Below are 19,242 nucleotides of genomic sequence, written 5' to 3'. Positions count from 1 at the left end.
AAACATTCTTGCACCCTTTCTATTTAAGTGTATCCCATCCCTGTAGAAGCAGTCTCTCCTGTTAACAAGTACAGACCAGGCTGAAAAAAATTCTACCCCTTGAGCCCTGCACAATCTTTCCAGGGCCGAATTGATCGACAGGGCTCTTATCATATACTCCCTCCTGTCGTGTGTCGGCAGAATTGCAGACACTTTCAAATTCAACCCTAATTCACGACTTTTTTTCCATCAGTGACCTGTACTTGTTAAGTAATTCCGCCGGTCTCCTACTCTTAATATCATTAGTGCCAACGTGTACAACTATATCACCTTTTGTGCCCTTAAAAGATGATATCCGCTCTACAACGTCATCAACCTTTGCCCCTGGCAGACATACCCTGGTCCTGTTCCACCTATCCTTTTTACAAAGCATGTTTCCCGTTTCCCTGACAATAGAGTCACCAACAACTACTAGTTCCTTTGGGACCAGCACATTCTGCCTTGGGGGTTGCCGCTGTGTTGCGCGATGACCAAGTGCAAGCTCTGGAATTGGTGTGGGCAGCTGAGAGCTTGATTGGCCCCTCACTTGTAATCCTTCGAGGGCATCAACCCTGTCCTTCAAGCTCTCATATAGGCCCATAACAACGCTGAGTTGTTGCCTGATTTCCTTACACTCCTTGCATCGCGCACATACAAAGACATCGCCCATGGCAGTATCATGTCCCATACCTGACTGCTCCGCAAACTTCAAGCAAATAGTGCATCTTAAAAGGCTGTGATTCAGAGGGCAACTGCCCCCCCCAGTTCTCCCCTGAGCCACAGCATTCCCATTAGCTTGAGCCTTTTGCTTTGCTGCTCTGGTTTGAGTCATGATTTCGATTTGCTTTCAATAAAATTTCAATTTCAGTATAAAATTAAATCCTAAACTTGTATCTCAACACAGTTATAACGCTATATTTATGTTTCAGTAACGAGTGTTATCTACGAAATCTACGAGTGTTATCTACGAAATATTTGTTTCAGTAACGAGTGTTATCTACGAATATTTGTTTCAGTAACGAGTGTTATCTACGAAATATTTATGTTTCAGTAACGAGTGTTATCTACGAAATATTTATGTTTCAGTAACGAGTGTTATCTACGAAATCCCTTTATATAACTTCCATATCAAGTTATGTATTAATTATTTATTTTTACTAATTATTTATGTTACGTAACCTAGTTGGTTATATGTATAGTTAAAAGTACAATTTAATTGCCAGTGAAGTTCGACAAGATTAATAGATTGTACTGATTAATTTTCCCGTAACAATGGCGGCTCTTTACGAACAGTAAACACGTGGATTTGATACCCTTTCCGATACTAAGTAATACCTACAAAATTCTATCTAAGTTACTTTAAACTTCAGTACCGTAACTAGGAATATAAAGCTACTCTAGAAAATAAGTTAATATGTCTATTTAAACTAATAAAGCAGAAAATAAATCATAGAAACACTTCTCTGTTCTAAGAGCGGCAGAAAGGCACGTCCGCACCGGCAAACCCTCGTCCTCAGACTATCAATTTCTTTTTAACAGCAATAGAAACTCCTGCTCTTGCTCTTTCACTCTTATTGACTCCACTCACATTATTCTCCCATTATTTCCTCTCTAGATCCCTTTTTCTTTGTCTCTGATAACACGATGATGTCTAACTTGATTTTTTGCAGTTCATCCGGAAGAAAGTTTCTTTTGGGTGAAAGGCCTTAAATATTCCAGCAGCCCAAAATCATAGTCCTTTTCCTTTTGCCAAGTCGTTTTTCCAAAAATGCAGTCCGTTTTCATTTTCACTTGTAGGTAATTTAGCATTTGTGTATTTTTTACACTGAACGAGGAGCTAGCCCATTGCAGCAGCTCCCAACCTGGAGGGCCGGGGTATCTCTCTTAGTCTGCCCCCTACCGTTTGACCTTTCTGGCTTGGGAGGCCCTACTAGTAGCTAAGCTACCATCGACTTAGCTCTCCGGGTCATTGGGACACGCAAGCCCCCACCGCGACAAGGTGGAGAATACCATCGGGGGAGTCTGTTAGAGATGAGTCATTAATTAATATAACTGCCCTCTTCTGAATGGAATCTAGAAGCCTGAGAGAGGTTTTGGGAGGCACCACCCCAGATGTGGTAACAATATTCCATGGTAGGGCGGATTTGCGATTTGTAAAGAGTGAACAGCTGTTTGGAAGAAAGTTCAAACAGCTGTTCACTCTTTACAAATCGCAAAAAGTAATGCCAAGAGCGAAAGAGAAAACCAAGTTTTTAGATGCAGAGGAAGCAATATTTGTAATGTGCTTGTGCCAAGAGAGATTAGAAGTCAGGGTAATCCCGAAAAGGCCAACCGGGCTAGCCGGGTGGGTAAAGTACCTGCCTGGCAACTCAAAGGTCGCGGGTTCGAATCCCGCCTCGGGCTTGGATCAAAGTACTGCAAAAACCGTGGGAGGTGCATTATGGCCACAGAAGCCGATGTGCCAACAACTACCGAAACAGAAATAGAATAGAACCCCGAAAAGAGATATATCAATTTGCCTAGAAATCGGAGTGTCACAAAAGATAAGTATAGGAGCACAAGAATTCTTTTTGCAAGATATAAGACAATACTGAGTTTTAGAAGGATTGAAATCAACTAAGTTGTCTTTGTCTCACTGAAGAATTACCTGGAGATTGGCATTTAAAGAATTGGTAGCGGGTATTCGAGAAGTTGAAGCTGATTGAGCAGGGCAAGTTTTCTCAAAATGGAAAATTGATTGCAATGTGCTATCATCAGCAAAACTATGGATAGTTTTGCTGATGATAGCAGCAGCAAAACTATGGATAGGATTTCCAGTGAATGGAAGAAGGTCATTAATATACAAGAGGAAAAGAGTGGAGGAAAGAACTGAACCTTGGAGAAAACCAGCATTAGTGGAGAACTTAGGAAGACAGAGAACCATCTACCATCACTTCAGTGAGCGATCAGAGAGAAAACTAGATAACCAATTACAAAAAACAGTTGGAAAACCATAAGATTGAAGCTTGTTTAGAAGACCTTTATACTAAACATGATCGAAAGCCTTTGAGATGTCTAGAGCAATTGCTTGTGTTTCACCGAATTTTTCTATTGAATTTGTCCATAAATGAGTAACATAAGGCAGCATATCACCAGTGGATCGACTTTGATGGAATTCATACTGGCAATCGTTGATCAGATGGAAGGTTTCTTGGTGGTTTAAGAGTTGGCGGTTAATCGATTTCTCCATTACTTTATAAAGAGTAGAAGTTAATTGCAATGAGACGATAATTGGATGGGAGGGATTTGTCACCCTTTTTAGGAACTGGCTGGATATGAGCAAATTTCCAAGCAGAAGGGAAAACACCTTTGGAATAAGAAAGTGAAAAAAGGGGGCAAAGAAAAGGAGTAAGTTCAACAGCACTGGTTTTGAGAACAAGTGGAGAAATACCGTCAAGACCTGGAGCTTTCTTAGCATTAAGATTCGTCAAAATCCTTCTGACATCCTTTTGATGGAAGACCACAGGGGGCATTGAATGGAGCATGTTGGGAATGGTGGGCCGTGTTTTACCAAGATCATTAATACACGAGTTGGAAGAAAAATGGGATGCCAGTAGGTTAGCTTTATCCTTGGCCAAAGTTACAACAGAACCATCTGGTTGTGAGAGAGGTGGGAGCATAGATGGGCAAAAGTTGCATCCAACAGCTTTGGCAAGAGACCAGAGACCAAAATCTCTTTGGCAAGAGACAAGAGGCTACCATTAGGGCAAGAAGCAAGTTTTATACTCTTAGCCTGGTCAAAATCTAGTTTGGACTGATTAATAACTTGACAATTGTAGTGAACTTTGGTGTAGGCCGAAAATGAAACTGAAGAATTGGAAACAAGCCAATTACGATATGCAACATTGTTTTCCTGAACGGCCTTAGCACATTTATTGGAAAACCAAGGTTTAGATAAAGGACGAGATTTTAAAGTGCAGTGTGGGATAAAGGATTCTATCCTACAAGAATAATTTACTGATACGATCTCAGCAAACATTGACATCAGAAGTTTTGAAACAATAATCCCACCAAGGAAAAGAAGAAAAGAAACCTTGCAGATCATCCCATTTTGCATTCTTGTAATGCCAAACAACACAAGGTTGGGAATTGCCATGAGATAAAGGATCCATTGGAGAAGAGACAATCACTAAGTTGTGATCTGAGGTGCCTAAAGGACCACTCACTTGGCCATGTACTTAGAAAGGTTGTTTGTGAGAAAAAGATCAAGCATGTTGGCTTTATGGTTAGGATTGTCCGGTATTCTTGTAGGTAAATGAACGATCTGTGCAAGGTCATTAGTACAGTAAACCGAGAAACGTTCCTGAGAATGTCACGAATACCAAAAACGAGAATACTGAGTTATGGCTCCCATAGTAATAAAGGGGTTCTGTTCCAAAGTATGAAATATATAAGAAAAACTAGTCTAAAATTTTGTCTATGTATGTATTATATGTACCTTTATAATATGACTGTACATAGACAGTACATAGCGAAATGCAAGCATATGGCATCGAAATGAAAATAAGAAACAATTTAATATTAAATATAATATTTATTAGAAATTTCATACAAATCTTTCAAACCAGTGCCTTTGCTAGCTAAAAAACATATCCCCCCAGTGCTATCACCAGTTTCCCTAAAGTGTTGATAAAGGAGTTTTGCCTTTTCACAAATGATGAGTGAACTTAATGGAATTTTATTTTGAGTTCAGTCTTCTATCGACAGATTTAAAGCCTTTTCCATTTTTTCTAATTTAACATCACGAGTTACAGAGCAAATTTGTGAAGCAATTAACGCCTTTTCACAGACACTACGGCGGATTTTTTTCTTCCGATTTTTTGATTGACCGTACCGTTGACTCATTGTTTTTATAATTTTTTGCCACTGAAGAGACACTTTCACCATTAGAAATTTTGTCTAATAACTCAATTTTATTTGCTAATGTAATCACCTTCTTTGATATTTTCACATTTCCCTTGTTTTCGTAGCCATATTTTTGTACGGGTAAAACAGAACTTGTCCACAATAAAGGCACTTTCTTCCGTTAACACACACTCGAAAAAGTCTGTTTTACACTGCAAAATGGTAGATTTATCACTCTTGTAAGCATATCAATTTATAAATTGATAAATTTATTCAATTTATAAGCATATAAATTAAAAGCCAACGACCAAACCTTCCATGACAAGCGCATAACACATACTGAACAAGGATTAGCGAGAAACATCCACGCTCGTGATTTTGTCACCCCTCTCCTCCCACCCACTGAACGCTGTTTTGACCGGGAAAGATAATTTTAGCCATGCCCATGTTTTTTTATGGAGGAAAATATTCACGGCGCTTTAAAATTCACATTTTTTTTAGGTTTCATTTTAAATTAAATCAGCGATCGCGAAACCGCGAATAGCAGGGGTTTACTGTAATTGCAAAAGCCTCTCGCCAAAAGCATCTCGACCAGCTGAGTCATTAAAATCACCAAGGAAAATTACCTCACTATTAGGAAGGTTGGTCTGGAGAAAGTCAAGTTATAAAGAGAGGAAGACGAAGAGCTCCAAGTGATTAGTGGAGTTGGGAGAATGGTAGAGACAACAGATGAATTTGACACAATGAGGTAGAGATATTTTTTAAGCCAGAGAAGATCAAAAAGCGGAGATTCCAAATTACCAAGTCTCTGACAGGGAATATCGGACAGACATATGCACAAGTACCACCTTTGAGGCGAAAGGAATCATACAGCGAATAGTTTGGGCAAATGAGATGAACAGTAGTTGAATCAACTGATAACTGAGATTCTGTCAGAAAAAGTACGTGGGGTTGGACAGATTGCAAGTGGAAATGGACATTGTTGAGATTAGAATTGAGACCACGTATATTTGTGAAACGAAATAGGAAATGTTTGGGAGGTTTAGATCTTTTCACAGATAAGCTTACTCTATTAGTTTGACAATTCATGGTGTATTCAATAGTAAGAAAAAGTGGGGGGGGGGCATGTTGTATGAAGTAATGAAATTTTTGGATATGGCCTACACATGGTAAGAATATACCCAGATCCTTGACATAACGTGGCCTCGACAATGCTCCCTGCATACACATTACTCGACTCCCTCCAGTCACTATCTTGCAGAGTAGAGGTAGCAAGATTATACACTAGCTGATCCAGAAGAGCTGATCCAGACTAGCTGATCCTTCTAGAGAGTTACCAATAGGTTCGGTCCGGTGTACTAACTAGCGGCCGGCCTGCGAACATCGTTTTAGAGCTGTACCCTCGAAATGTAAGGAATATTGGATCTTGCCACGACGTTCATCATAACCTCAAAAGTCATCAATCATACTGCATGATGGAAGAGATAGGGAAGGGTTGACCAGAACTTAGCTCTATAGACTAAACATGGGTTCCACCACTTCAAGCTTCCAATAAGCAAAGTGGTGGTATTTCACCGGTTGATGAGAGTCATCTACCACCTAGTACTGCTTGGTAACATAGAGGGGCTGCGTTCCTCCATGTGGTGTGGGCGCCACACCTTGATCCCTGCTTACTTTGGTTCACACCTGGGTGGTCACCCACCATGTACTTGTGCATGGAGGTTATACCCAGTATTGCTAACAGTCCCACCAACGTGAAGGTTCAAGCAGAGGATTTGGCTGTCACAGACCATCCGAACTTCGCCGAAATTGGGTCCACTTGACTTGAGTGTCACCCGAATATCAGTTCCATCAGCTTGTCTGGCCTATCTGAGAGAATGTCTGTGGCAACCTCAAAGACCCTCCTTACCATTCACTCTGCATGCAAAAGCAGTTCTTGATCATAAACAATTCATTAGCTTCAAAAACTAATCTCTTAAACCAAGGGTTTTCAAATGAAAAATATTAACTTAGCTCAATGGACACAATACGGTGGCTCTCAATTAAAAAAAATTGCTAGAAAGAGAATTTTGTGGCGTAAGGAGCACAAAAACTGGACATTTAATGATTGGAAAAATATCGTATTTTTAGATGAATCATCATTCACACTTTTTCCAACATCAAGGAGAGCTTATGCTTGGGAAATGCCAAAGGAAGCGCATCATCCTACTGGTTTGTGCCAACTGTTAAACATGGAGGAAAATCCCAGATGCTCGATAGCGAGATAGCGCTGCCCAAACCATTGTTTGGGCAGTTCTATCTTGGAATTCTTTAGGTCCTTTCATTATCCTGAATAAGCAAATTTCTGTGACTGATTACCTTGATATTCTGAGTGACTAGATTAAACCCATAGTGCAAACATTGTTTCCCACAAACGATACCATGTGCTAAGATGATAATTCTCCAATATACAAAGCCGGACCTGTCCAATCTTGGTTTGAGGAGTGCAAAATTGAGGTTAAGCATCACTTAAGGCTTGCATAATCACCATACTTAAATGTTATTTTGTTACTGTTGGTATATTTGAAGAGGAGAGTAAAAAGCAGATTTTCTCCACTTTCATCTTTCAAGGAACTTGAAATATTCCTCCATGAAGATTGGTTCAATATTCCTCTTAAGACAGTTCAAAATTTATATGAATCTATTCTATGTAGAATACAAGCCGTATTAAAAGCAAAGTGTGTATTAAAACCCAACACCATATTAATACATATCTGTAGCTCTTATTACAAGTATTTTCATTATTTAGTGATAATAGTAAGAAAGGTGATGAGGATAAGCGAGACAGAGGAAGGTGTAAAGACAGCAGGTTGAATTGTACAGATGAGATTGCAGATGACACAGCTCTGTTATGTGATACAGAAGAGGGATTGTAATTTTGTTGGGGGTCTTATGGCAAGATGTGAAAAATATGAGATGAAAATAAATTTTGATCATATTAAAGTTACGTTAATAGGATGGCATGAAAAAAAAAGAACTTCCATAAGTTCCACAGAGATATATTGTATTACAGATGACTGTGATTATTGATTGACAATTCTGCCTGGAGCTGTTTGCTGAATTGGGAATCTTGCAAAAAAGTTAAGCCATTCATTTAGGTTGATGTTTTATTCCAAATTTTTTTTAGCACTGTAAAGTGGCTTTCCCTTTATTAGGGTTATTTAGTGGCTAGGATTCACATTATGTGACATGATTAGTTTAATGGTTTTTTCATGTTCTGTGAGCTTCAGAAATAAGATATAAAACATTGTGCTTGCTAAAATTAGAAAAAAAAAAAAAAAAAAAAGGCTTGTTCTACAAGCCAAATGAGGTTGCTTTGCAGCTATACTCACAAATCAAAAATTAAAGAATTGTCCTAAAATATATTGATAAAAATTAATATAATTATTCTTAAATATGGCATAGGCACTAGTAATTTTCTACTACTACAATCCTCACATTGAGTCTCAGGTTGGGAATTTCATTTCCAACTTGCTGATCATTTAAAGAAAATAATTTTATAATTTAATTCTTATTTTTTAGTTTTAATTCAAATTGTAATTTGAATTCTAAATTATAATTTTATAATTTATTTTATTTAATAAAATTACTTTATAATTTAATCCTTGAAACATTAGTACAGTAAAAATTCTAATCACTTAATGTTTCATTAATCAGTTGATGGTTTTACCAAACTTAGTGCAGCAAACATATCCCCATTAGTCATGAATTATTATTGTTAGCCATATGTTGCAAGGAAGCCTGAGGCTTATTCTGCACCAGCCAAAAAAAAAAAAAATTCCCACGTTACCTTGAGAGAGAGAGAAAAAGAGAGTCAGAAATAGAAGATACGGTATATCGATAGAACTCCATGAGCTATTGTTAGTGGCCATCTGCACTGCTCAGGACCCTGGGTTTGCCAAGCCCATACTCACCCAGATATGAGCCCCCTGGGGTAAATTAACTAGTCATCAATTTAGTCATCAGCAGGGCATTAGCACAATGTAAATGCACGTAGGTATTAGTGATCCAAGGATAATATGCTATTTGGATAGCACTAAACTCATGGTGTTTAGTAACAAAAAAGACTTGGGTTGGTTGTAATTGTAGAGTTAGACATCAAGTTCTCTGAGCAGTGCAGATGGCCACTAACAATAGCTCATGGAGTTCTATCGATATACTGAAACTTTTTGTGGCTTTTAAATTATTTTTGCCATCTGTATATTTCACTAACATCAGATGGTGTACCAAATGGGGCTGCTTGAAATGTCATTCTTTATTTTAATGTTTGTTATTTGGTTTTTAGGAGCATTAGCAACTATGGCCATATTGCTCAGGGATATGCGGTGGTCATTCCCTGACCATTCCGCATCTTCCGTATTTGGTGGTGACAGGCTCGAACCCCGGTCTAATCAAGAAGCGTGTGCTACGCACTGCTGCTCCTTCCCACCTGGCTACGGAGGCACCTTATTTTAATGTAATGATTAATGCAAGTATAAAGAATATATTTTAGTAGTGAATGTATATATTTTAAAATACATTGTACACATTATTAGCATTAGCATTAGTAGGGGCATACGATGCAAGAAAGCAAGCTTATGCAGCATCAGCCTGAAAAAAAAACAAAAAAAAAACTGCTCCCATTTCACCCCTCCATTCGGTCCAAATGCCTGTCCAGCTCAGCATTAAATTTATTTAGGCTATCAACTTCCTCAACAAAAGATGGAAGTCTGTTCCACCAATATTGAATCCTCAATTTGAATTTATGCCCTCTCAGGTGATGATTCTGAGCAAGTGGAAGAATCCTATCAGCATTGAACATGCTCAAACCATTCAAGGCTTTATACACCTCAATCAGATCATCTCACAGGTGCCCAATCTCCAGACACTGTAATCTGCAAAACTTAAGCCTTTCTTCATAAGAGCAACCCTTTGTTCCATTCACTAATCTTGTTGCCCATCTTTGTACTCATTCCAACAGCTCTACGTCCTTCTTAAAATGAGGCCTCCAGACCTGTATACAGTACTCAAGGTGTGGCCTGACCATTCCCTTATACAAGGGGATAATAACCTCCTTATCCCTGCTAGAAAAATTCCTGTATATCATTGACAAGACACCATGAGCAGTGCAACTGTCTGCACTGCTCAGAAAACTTCATATCTGCCTGCATAGTTACCCCAGGTCTTTTTCATTCTCTACCACTGTCAGTGTAATACCACACAGTTGATAAGTTACTCTGGGGCTACTGCTTCGCATATGTAGTACTTTACATTTGTCAACGTTAAACTTCATTTGCCACCTCTCAGCCCATCTGCTCAACTTTTCTAGATCCTGTTGCAGCAGCGTACTGTCGTTAGTGTCCTTAACAACCCAGCCAACCTTCGTATCATCTTCAAACTTGAACATTAAGCCTGATATACCATCATCAATATCATTTATAAATACAGAAAACAACAATGGAACCAACTCTGAACCCTGAGGGACTCCACTTTAGTCCACAAAGAGCAGTGTCCATTGATTATCACTCTCTGTCTTCTCCCATTCAACCAACCCTTTATCCATAGCAGCAATTTGCCTCCAGTGCCACACTGCTCCAATTTGTGCAGCAGTCTTCCATGTGCAACAGTATCAAAAGCCTTTCTAAGATCCAAGTATATGATATCAAATTTATGCCCTGCATCCAGTTCCTTTGTGACCACATCATAGTATCCAATCAAATTACTTCCCCTTAACAAAACCATACTATGTCAGAGTTATAACTGAAGTCTTGTCTAGATAATCCTGAGTCTTGTCTAGATGATCCTTTTTTAACCACTGCCTCCATTAATTTCCCTGGAACAGAAGTTAAACTAACAGGTCTATAATTACTTGTGTTGCCCTTTGATCCTCCGTTGTGAATTAGGGTCACATTTGCACATCTCCAGTCCATGGGTACCTCCCGTGAGTCCAAGGAAGCTCTCATAATTATGGCTAAGGGTGTGCTTACTTCCTTTGCTGCTTCCTTTAATATAACTGGATAGATCCCATCCAACCCGGGTGCCTTTCTTATGTTTACCTTCAACAGTTTCTCCTCCATTTCCTCTCAGTTATTACAAAATCATTTAGTTCACTGCCAGAGTTTAAATTACCTCTGGCATTCCCCTCCCTCATATGTGAACATAGATGCAAAATATTCATTTAGTTTGTTAGCCACCTGAGCAGGATAATCAATAGTTGAACCATCGATATCCAGTGGACCAATCTGATTCATCCCTTTCCTTCTAGAGTTTACATAGCTAAAAAACTCTTTGATGTTTTTCTTTGCATCTTTTGCCAAAGATTTCTCATAATCTGCCTTTGCCTGCCTAACCTCCTTTGTAACTTGGTTACAGGCCAGCTTATATCTATCATAGGCTTCCATGTCACCCATTAATTTATATGTATTCCATGCATTTTTCTTCTCTGCCATATGTCTCATTAGTTCATCTGACATCCATTTAGGCCTAAACCTTGAAGAATATTTCTTAGTTGGTATGTAAAGCCTAGTAGCTTCCAAGATTAATTCTTTGAATGCTTCCTATTTCGAATTTGCTGTTGGTAACATCATCAGTTGGTCCCCATGCATAGAATTTAAATACTGTCTCAGAGCTCTGTAGTCACTTTTATGGAAACAAAACCCTTCCTTTTACCTCTGATAGTAGTTACCTCTTTGAGTAAATTCCATTTTAGCACACTGTGATCACTGCCACCTAGTGGTTCCTTTATCTGCAAATTCTTAATGCTTGAAGAATCACACCAATAATCAGATCAACAGTATTACTCCCTCTGGTGCCTCCCAAACATGCTGATGTAGAAAACAGTTATCCAATAAATCCACAAAAGCCTTGCTAGTTTGTGAGTGACCAATCCACAAATTCCAGTTAATATCGGGGAAATTAAAATCCTCCCCCTTATAATACTCTCCGATTTACTGGCCCAGTCTATTTCCATGTACAGTTTTTTATTATATTCATCAGAGTCATTAGGCCTATAACACACTCCTACTCTCAATTTTGATCTCCCATTGCTTATGTTATAATGAACTGACTTACACTGCTCTGTCCAGCGATGTCGGCTGGCCGTACTTCCTTCGATTTTATGTGTTTCTTAACTAATATCATAACCCGTCCTCCCTTTCTGTCCTGTCTATCCTTTCTGTACACATTGTACTCCTCAAATTCTAGTTCTGCATTCCTTATATCTGTGTGACACCACATCTCTAATATCCCAACAATATCTTCCTTTGATGTTTTGAACACCTCAAATTCATTAAATTTATTTAACAAAATCCTAGCATTGATGTACATGCAAGTATACATGCACCTGTTCCTATTCTTAGCTACCCTAACACAACCCATGTGTTTATTTGTACCGGAATGATTTCCTGCAGTCTCTGAAATCCCCTGCATCCTGTTTTCCAGGGTGCTGCTCATTCCAATAGAAGCAGTGCGAGAATCACTTTAACCTCTGCCAGCAGCTACTGTTAATCTGTTAGTCCATGTATCCCACACCCAAGCTAACAGTTTTCCGACCCACCTAACACTGCCTTGATAGCATCAGCAAATATTCTTGCACCCTTTCTATTTAAGTGTATCCCATTCCTGTAGAAGCAGTCTCTCCTGTTAACAAGCAGAGGACATCTGCTTATGGTAATTTTTTTGAATGAACCATGTATGAGCTGCATGTTGGTTTTCAGAATGCTAAATGGGCAGAAACGAGTACAGCTTATTTTTTTGACCAATATGTTATTTATTAATTTGCACCAGGAATCAATATAGCTTTGTATTCCCAATATGTAGGTTTTAAATGCAGTACACTCATGGTTATTTATTTAATTATTTGAATTGTAATATGAAAAAAAAAAAGTTTGATCTCACTTGGTATTAAATTCTTTTAAATTAATTAATTTGTTAATTTATTTTTTTTAACCATTAGGAGTTGATTGTGGCCCACCCCCAGAAACATTTGGTGCAACATATGGTTTTTATGTGGATACCAGATACAGAGCAAATTTCTTTTTTGGCTGTGAAGAAACATTCACATTAGCAGGAAAAACTACCTTGAACGATAATGTTATTCGTTGTCAGGAAGATGGAACTTGGGATCTTGGAAATCTTCGATGTGAAGGTAAAATTTTTTTTTTTATCAGTGCACTACATATATTTATATCTTAATATCATTGTGTAGTTCAAGAAACTAGTATTTATTTTAGTTATAAAAATTTCAGCAAATTTAGCCTAAATCAAAATTTAACGATGTGTTTCCTTTATTTGTAGATTAATTATGCTCTCTCTCTCTCTCTCTCTCTCTCTCTCTCTCTCTCTCTCTCTCTCTCCCTCTCTCTCTCTCTCTCTTTCTCTCTCTCTTATTCACACACACACACACACACACACACACACACACACACACACACACACACACACACACACACACACACACCATGGTCAATACTAGCATAATTGTAGCTACTTACCAGTTTTTTCTTGACTATGTACCCATAGACGAACTCTGGAAACCAGGCGAAAACCAGTTGTTATCAGCCTTCTGGACTAAGCGAGAGCTCTGCTGTAGTCACTTTTCTTCTTCAAGAGCATCTTGTGGGATGCACGATGACTCTTCCTATGATTAAAGCCAGCCTCTTTCAAAATTGGCCAAATGGTAGGTAATTGCATAACACCACATTATCTGATTCCACAGAGACCATTACAAAACCAACCCAAAAACTGCTGTTAAAGGAAGACCTGCAACTAGGTAGAAGCATGGGATAAGTGAACTTTTGGACGTGACAGTTTGTGATACCCCTAGTATAGCACATGATCGTTGCAGTTTTAGGAATTTTTTGGTGGCCACAACAGCTTCTCATGGAACTATATGACTGTAAGAAGAAGAAGAATGTACCCAAAGGTGTTTCCGTGAGAACTCAGCAAAAAAATAAGTACAATCTATAGTAATTAAAATTAGCATAGATTGAATTAGTATAGAACTGAGAGGGTGTAGAACTAAAGTGATACATTCATTGATCTGATAGCAAAAAGAAGATACTGTCGAGGAGTATTTTAGGGGGAAATCAAATAGTAAGAAATAAATGTAAACTTGGGGAGAATTTTCAAGGCTGTTTTTGTTAAGATTAAGATATAATTCGTTTATCTTATCTGAATGTCAAAAAACATGGGGATATATCTAATAGTGAATGATTCTGCAATCACTCAGATGTGCCCTCTGTAAACTTGGTGATGAGGAGATTAGATAAAATCTGAGAATGCGGAGGATGACTTAAGACTGTCCTATTCTTTGTTCTTTTTGTTGAATGATCCTTTATTTTTTGAAATCAAGTTTTTAAAGATACCATCAACTCTTTTTTTTTCTTGTTGACTGTTATTGAATTGAATAATCTTCTTTGTATTCTAATTTAGAAGTGAATTTTTGACCACTTGCAGAATAAAAATATATTGCATTATAAATTTTTGACTTTGATTGAAGCACACAAGAAGAAAAGTAGGCTAAATTAGCACCTTTACCACAAGTGTACTCCCATTTTTGTGTGTCGATGTCAGACTGAAGATAATGTTCTCTTTCTCAGAATTTTATTATATATGGATAGCTGCTAAAACTTTACTGACAAATTATACAGGAGACACTATTAATAATTTCATCAAAGTTCACATCATAAACTAAAGTCAGTAGACAATATCTTTATCATGTTCAATACCAAAATTAGTGACCAAATTGTTGGAATTGCCAACATCACAGTATGAATGTTTTCCTAATAAAATTTCCTAACTCTGCAAAATTTATAATTTTCCAGCAATCTTGATGCTAACTGCACTACATGTAAAATAAATAAATATATATTTTTTTCCTGTTTATATTCCAAGATAGTCTGAGGAGTTTTACAAGACAGAGGATAGAGACTACAAAATTTTACTATATTTCATGGTACCATGTGGATTTGAGCCATTTCTCTACTGTCAAAGTGACTCAGTTACAGTCATAAATCAACTTTAATTGTGACACTGAGCAATTCCTATTGTACTTAATGACTAGTGAATAAATGAAATAGGCTCTGTATTTAACCATTCCAATAGTCTTGCTGTAATCACAGCAACATTTCAAACTCAACTTTGGAGTTTATTATTAAGTCTAGAATCAAAACAGAGAAGTAAAGAGAAAAAACATTACATGGATTACTATAAAATAGGTTTAGTAAAGATATTTTACCAAGTGAAGTATTTAATTAGTTTATTGGAATGAGAGAACTATTATTACAATATACCCAAATAGTCCCCACAATTCAATAAATTGGCTACCTGTCATATTTCTGTGTTGAAATCCATCATTAGGCCTTGTTTTTTTGTTGTGTAATATATATATATATATATAGAAAGAGACAGTTAACTATATAAATTATATACAAAGAAACACAGAGATACAAAGTTAATTATATAAAGAAGGATTTCCGTAGTTTTTTTTATTCAAGACAAATTTGAAATCTACTAGTCTTTTCATACCAACTAAGTGGTGTTTGCTACCAAGTAGCAAACGTCTTGCTAGTGTGCGTCACTCACACACTAGCAAGACTTTTGTGGATTTATTGGATGACTGTTTTCTACAGCAACATGTTCGAGAGGCAACCAGAGGGAGTAATACCCTTGATCTGATTATCAGCAGTGATTCTTCATGTGTTAAGAATCTGCAGATAAAGGAACCACTAGGTGGCAGTGATCACAGTGTACTGATGTGGGATTTACTTAAAGATACAACTACCATCAGGGGTAGGAGGAAGGGTTTTTTGTAAAGGTGACCACAGTGGTCTCGGAGAGTTTTTAAATTCTATAGAGTGGGATCAACTGATGATGTTACCAATAGTGAATTCTAAATGGGAAGACTTCAGGGACTTAATCTTAGAGGGTACTAGGCTTTTCGTACCAACTAAGAAAAACCATTCAAGGTTTAGGCCTAAATGGATGTGAGATGAAGTAATGAGGATTGTGGCAGAGAAGAAAAATGCACGGGATTCATATAAATTATTAGGTGACGCAGAAGCCTATGGTAGATATAAACTGGTCTGTAATCAAGTCACAAAGGAAGTTAGGTAGGCAAAGGAAGATTATTAAAATCCTTTGGCAAAGAATGCAAAGAAAAGCAGCAAAGATTTCTTTACTTATGTAAAGAAATTTACTTATGTAAACTCTAGAAAGAAAGGGTTGAACCAGATTAGTCCACTTAAAAAAAGTTATATTTCATAAACTGAATGAGTATTTTGCATCTGCATTCACACCTGAGGACTTATTCAAGAAGGGGAATGCCAGAAGTTTATCAAACTCTAACAGGGAGCTAAGTGGGGGGGGGGGTGGATGGGATCTATCCAGTTATATTAAAGAAGACAGTAAAGGAAATAAACAAACCCTTAGAATTAGGAGAGCTTCCTTGGACTCAGGGAAGGTCCCCATGGATTGGAGATGTCCAAATGTGACCCAATTTCACAAAGGAGGATCAAAGGGTGGCATAAGTAATTACAGACCTGCTAGTTTAACTTCTGTTCCAGGGAAATTAATGGAGGCACTGGTTAAAAAAGCATTGCAGGATCATCTAGACAAAGGAATTCAATGCAAAAAATAATTTTGATATCATATACTTGGATTTTAAAAAAGCTTTTGATACTGTTGCACATGGAAGACTACTGTACAAATTGGAGCAGTATGACATTAAGGGCAGTTGCTGCTATGGATAAAGGGATGGTTGAGTGGGAGAAGGCAGAGAGTGTGGTAATCAGTGGACACTACTCTTCGTGTACTAATGTTATTAGTGGAGTCTCCCAGGGTTCGATGTTGGGTCCATTGTTGTTTTCCGTATTTATTAATGTTATTGATGAAAGTATATCAGGCTTAATGTCTAAGTTTGCAGGCAATACGAAGGTTGGCAAGGTTGTTAATGACCCTAATGACAGTACACTACTTCAAGAGGATCTAGAAAAGTTGAACAGATTGTCTGAGAGGTGGCAACTGAAGTTCAACATTGACAAATGTAAAATACTGCATGGGTAGCAGTAACCCCAGAATAATGTATCAACTGTGTGGTACTATACTCGGTACTATACTTGAAAAAGACCTGGTAATTGTTACTTGTGCAGTCAGATTTGAAGTTTTCTGAGTAGTGCAGACAGTCTACAAGAATAGCTCATTGTCTCTTGTCAATGATATACAGGAATTTTTCTAACAGGGATAAGGAGGTGATTATCCCCTTGTATAAGGCAATGGTCAGACCTCACCTTGAGTACTGTATACAGGTCTGGAGACTAGGCACCTGTGCAGTGATCTGATTGAGATGTATAAGGCCCTGAATGGTTTGAGCAAGCTCAATGTTGATGGAATTCTTCTTCTTGCCCAGATCAGTCATCTGAGGGGACACAAATATAAATTGAGGAAGAAAGACAGTTGCAGAATAGCTGTGTGGAAATTTGCCTTTAGCCAGCGGGTAGTTGACTGCTGGAACAAATATCCATGTCATAGAAGTTGACAGCTTAAATAAATTCAAGGCAGAACTAGACAAACATTTGGAGTGAATGGATGGGTGAAATGAGAATATGTGTTTTTTTTTGGGCTGATGCTGTATAAGCTTGCATTCTTGCACAATATGCTTCTAATAATGCTAATGTTAATGAGTTGTTTCGTTGGATCAAGTTTTAATAAATTTAAGTTAAAATTTAATTAAAATTAAAATCTAAATTAATGCATTAAGTAATCAATTTTTCTTAATTGAATATATACTAAATAATGAAGATTTCTATGTAATTTGGGATACTAATTTGGGATACATTTGTCTGAGGACGAGGGTTTCCTGTGCGGATGTGCCTTTCTGCCGCTCTTGGAATAGAGAAGTTTTTTCTGATTTGTTTTCTGCTTTATTAGTTTAAATTGACATATTAACTTATTTCTAGAGTAGCTTTATATTCCTACTTACGGTACTTAAAGTTAAAATAACTTAGATAGAGATTTTGTAGGTATTACTTAGTATCGGAAAGGGTATCAAATCCACGTGTTTACCGTTCATAAACGGCCGCCATTGTTACGTGAAAATTAATCAGTAAAATCTATTAATCTTGTCGAACTTCATTGGCAATTAAATTGTAATTTTAACTATACATATAACCACTTAGGTTACGGAACATAAATAATTAGTAAAAATAAATAATTAATACATAACTTGATACAGAAGTTATATAAAGGGATTTCGTAGATAACACTCGTTACGGAAACGCGATACAGCATATCCGGAATTCGATAGCATTAGCTTTGTATAGTATAGTGCATAATATAATATTGTCAATTAATCAGTACATCTATTAATCTTGTTAAACTTCATTGTCAATTAAATTGTACTTTATATATAACGACTTAGAGTACAAACGTAACAAATAATTAATACATACTTGATACGGAAGTTATATAAAGGGAACTCGTAGATAACACTCGATACTGAAAAATAAATATAGCGTTATAACTGTGTTAAGATACAAGTTTAAGGTTTTAATTCTGTTCTGAAATTGTAATTTTATTGACATTTAAATCGAAATCATGACTCTGACCAGAGCAGCAAAGCAAAAGGCTCAAGCTAATGGGAGTGCTGTGACTCAGGGGAGAACTGAGGGGGGGCGGTTGCCCTCTGAATCTCAGCCTTTTAAGATGCACTGTTTGCTTGATGTTTGCGGAGCAATCGGGTACGGGACATGATACTGCCATGGGGGATGTCTTTGTGTGTGCACGATGCAAGGAGTTCAAGGAAATTAGGCGACAACTCGGCGTTGTTATGGGCCTATATGAGACCTTGAAGGACAGGGTGGATGCCCTCGAAGGAAATAAATTGAGGGGCCCATCAAGCTCTCAGCTGCCCACATCAACGCCAGAGCTTGGACTTGGTCATCTTGCAACACAGAGGCAGCCCCCCAAGGCAGAATGCGCTGGTCCAACAGGAACTAGTAGTTGTTGGTGACTCAATTGTCAGGGAAACGGGGAACATGCTTTGTAAAAAGGATAGGTGGAACAGGACCAGGGTATGTCTGCCAGGGGCAAAGGTTGATGACGTTGTAGAGCAGATATCATCTTTTAAGGGCACAAAAGGTGATATAGTTGTACACGTTGGCACTAATGATATTAAGAGTAGGAGACCAGCGGAATTACTTAACAAGTACAGGTCACTGTTGAAAAAGAGCCGTGAAGTAGGGTTGAATTTGAAAGTGTCTGCAATTCTGCCCAGACACGATAGGAGGGAGTATATGATGAGAGCCTTGTCGATCAATTCGGCCC

General features: G+C 37.7%; 1 protein-coding gene across 1 annotated transcript in view; it reads left to right on the top strand.

Moving 5' to 3' along the window:
• Positions 1–19,242, top strand: part of LOC150081645 (uncharacterized) — a 981,095-nt gene that overhangs the window by 450,455 nt on the left and 511,398 nt on the right. The window contains exon 23 of the mRNA XM_090380575.1: positions 12,875–13,066. Within this exon, the coding sequence (XP_090236701.1) occupies positions 12,875–13,066 (192 nt within the window). The remainder of the gene's footprint in view (positions 1–12,874; positions 13,067–19,242) is intronic.

Source organism: Mastigoproctus giganteus, chromosome 8, assembly GCF_048544385.1.
Source record: "Mastigoproctus giganteus isolate SK-2022 chromosome 8, ASM4854438v1, whole genome shotgun sequence".
In the NCBI taxonomy this organism is placed as follows: Eukaryota; Metazoa; Arthropoda; class Arachnida; order Uropygi; family Thelyphonidae; genus Mastigoproctus; species Mastigoproctus giganteus.
Note: the sequence above shows the minus strand (reverse complement) of the source record. Positions and strands in the feature narration are given on the sequence as shown.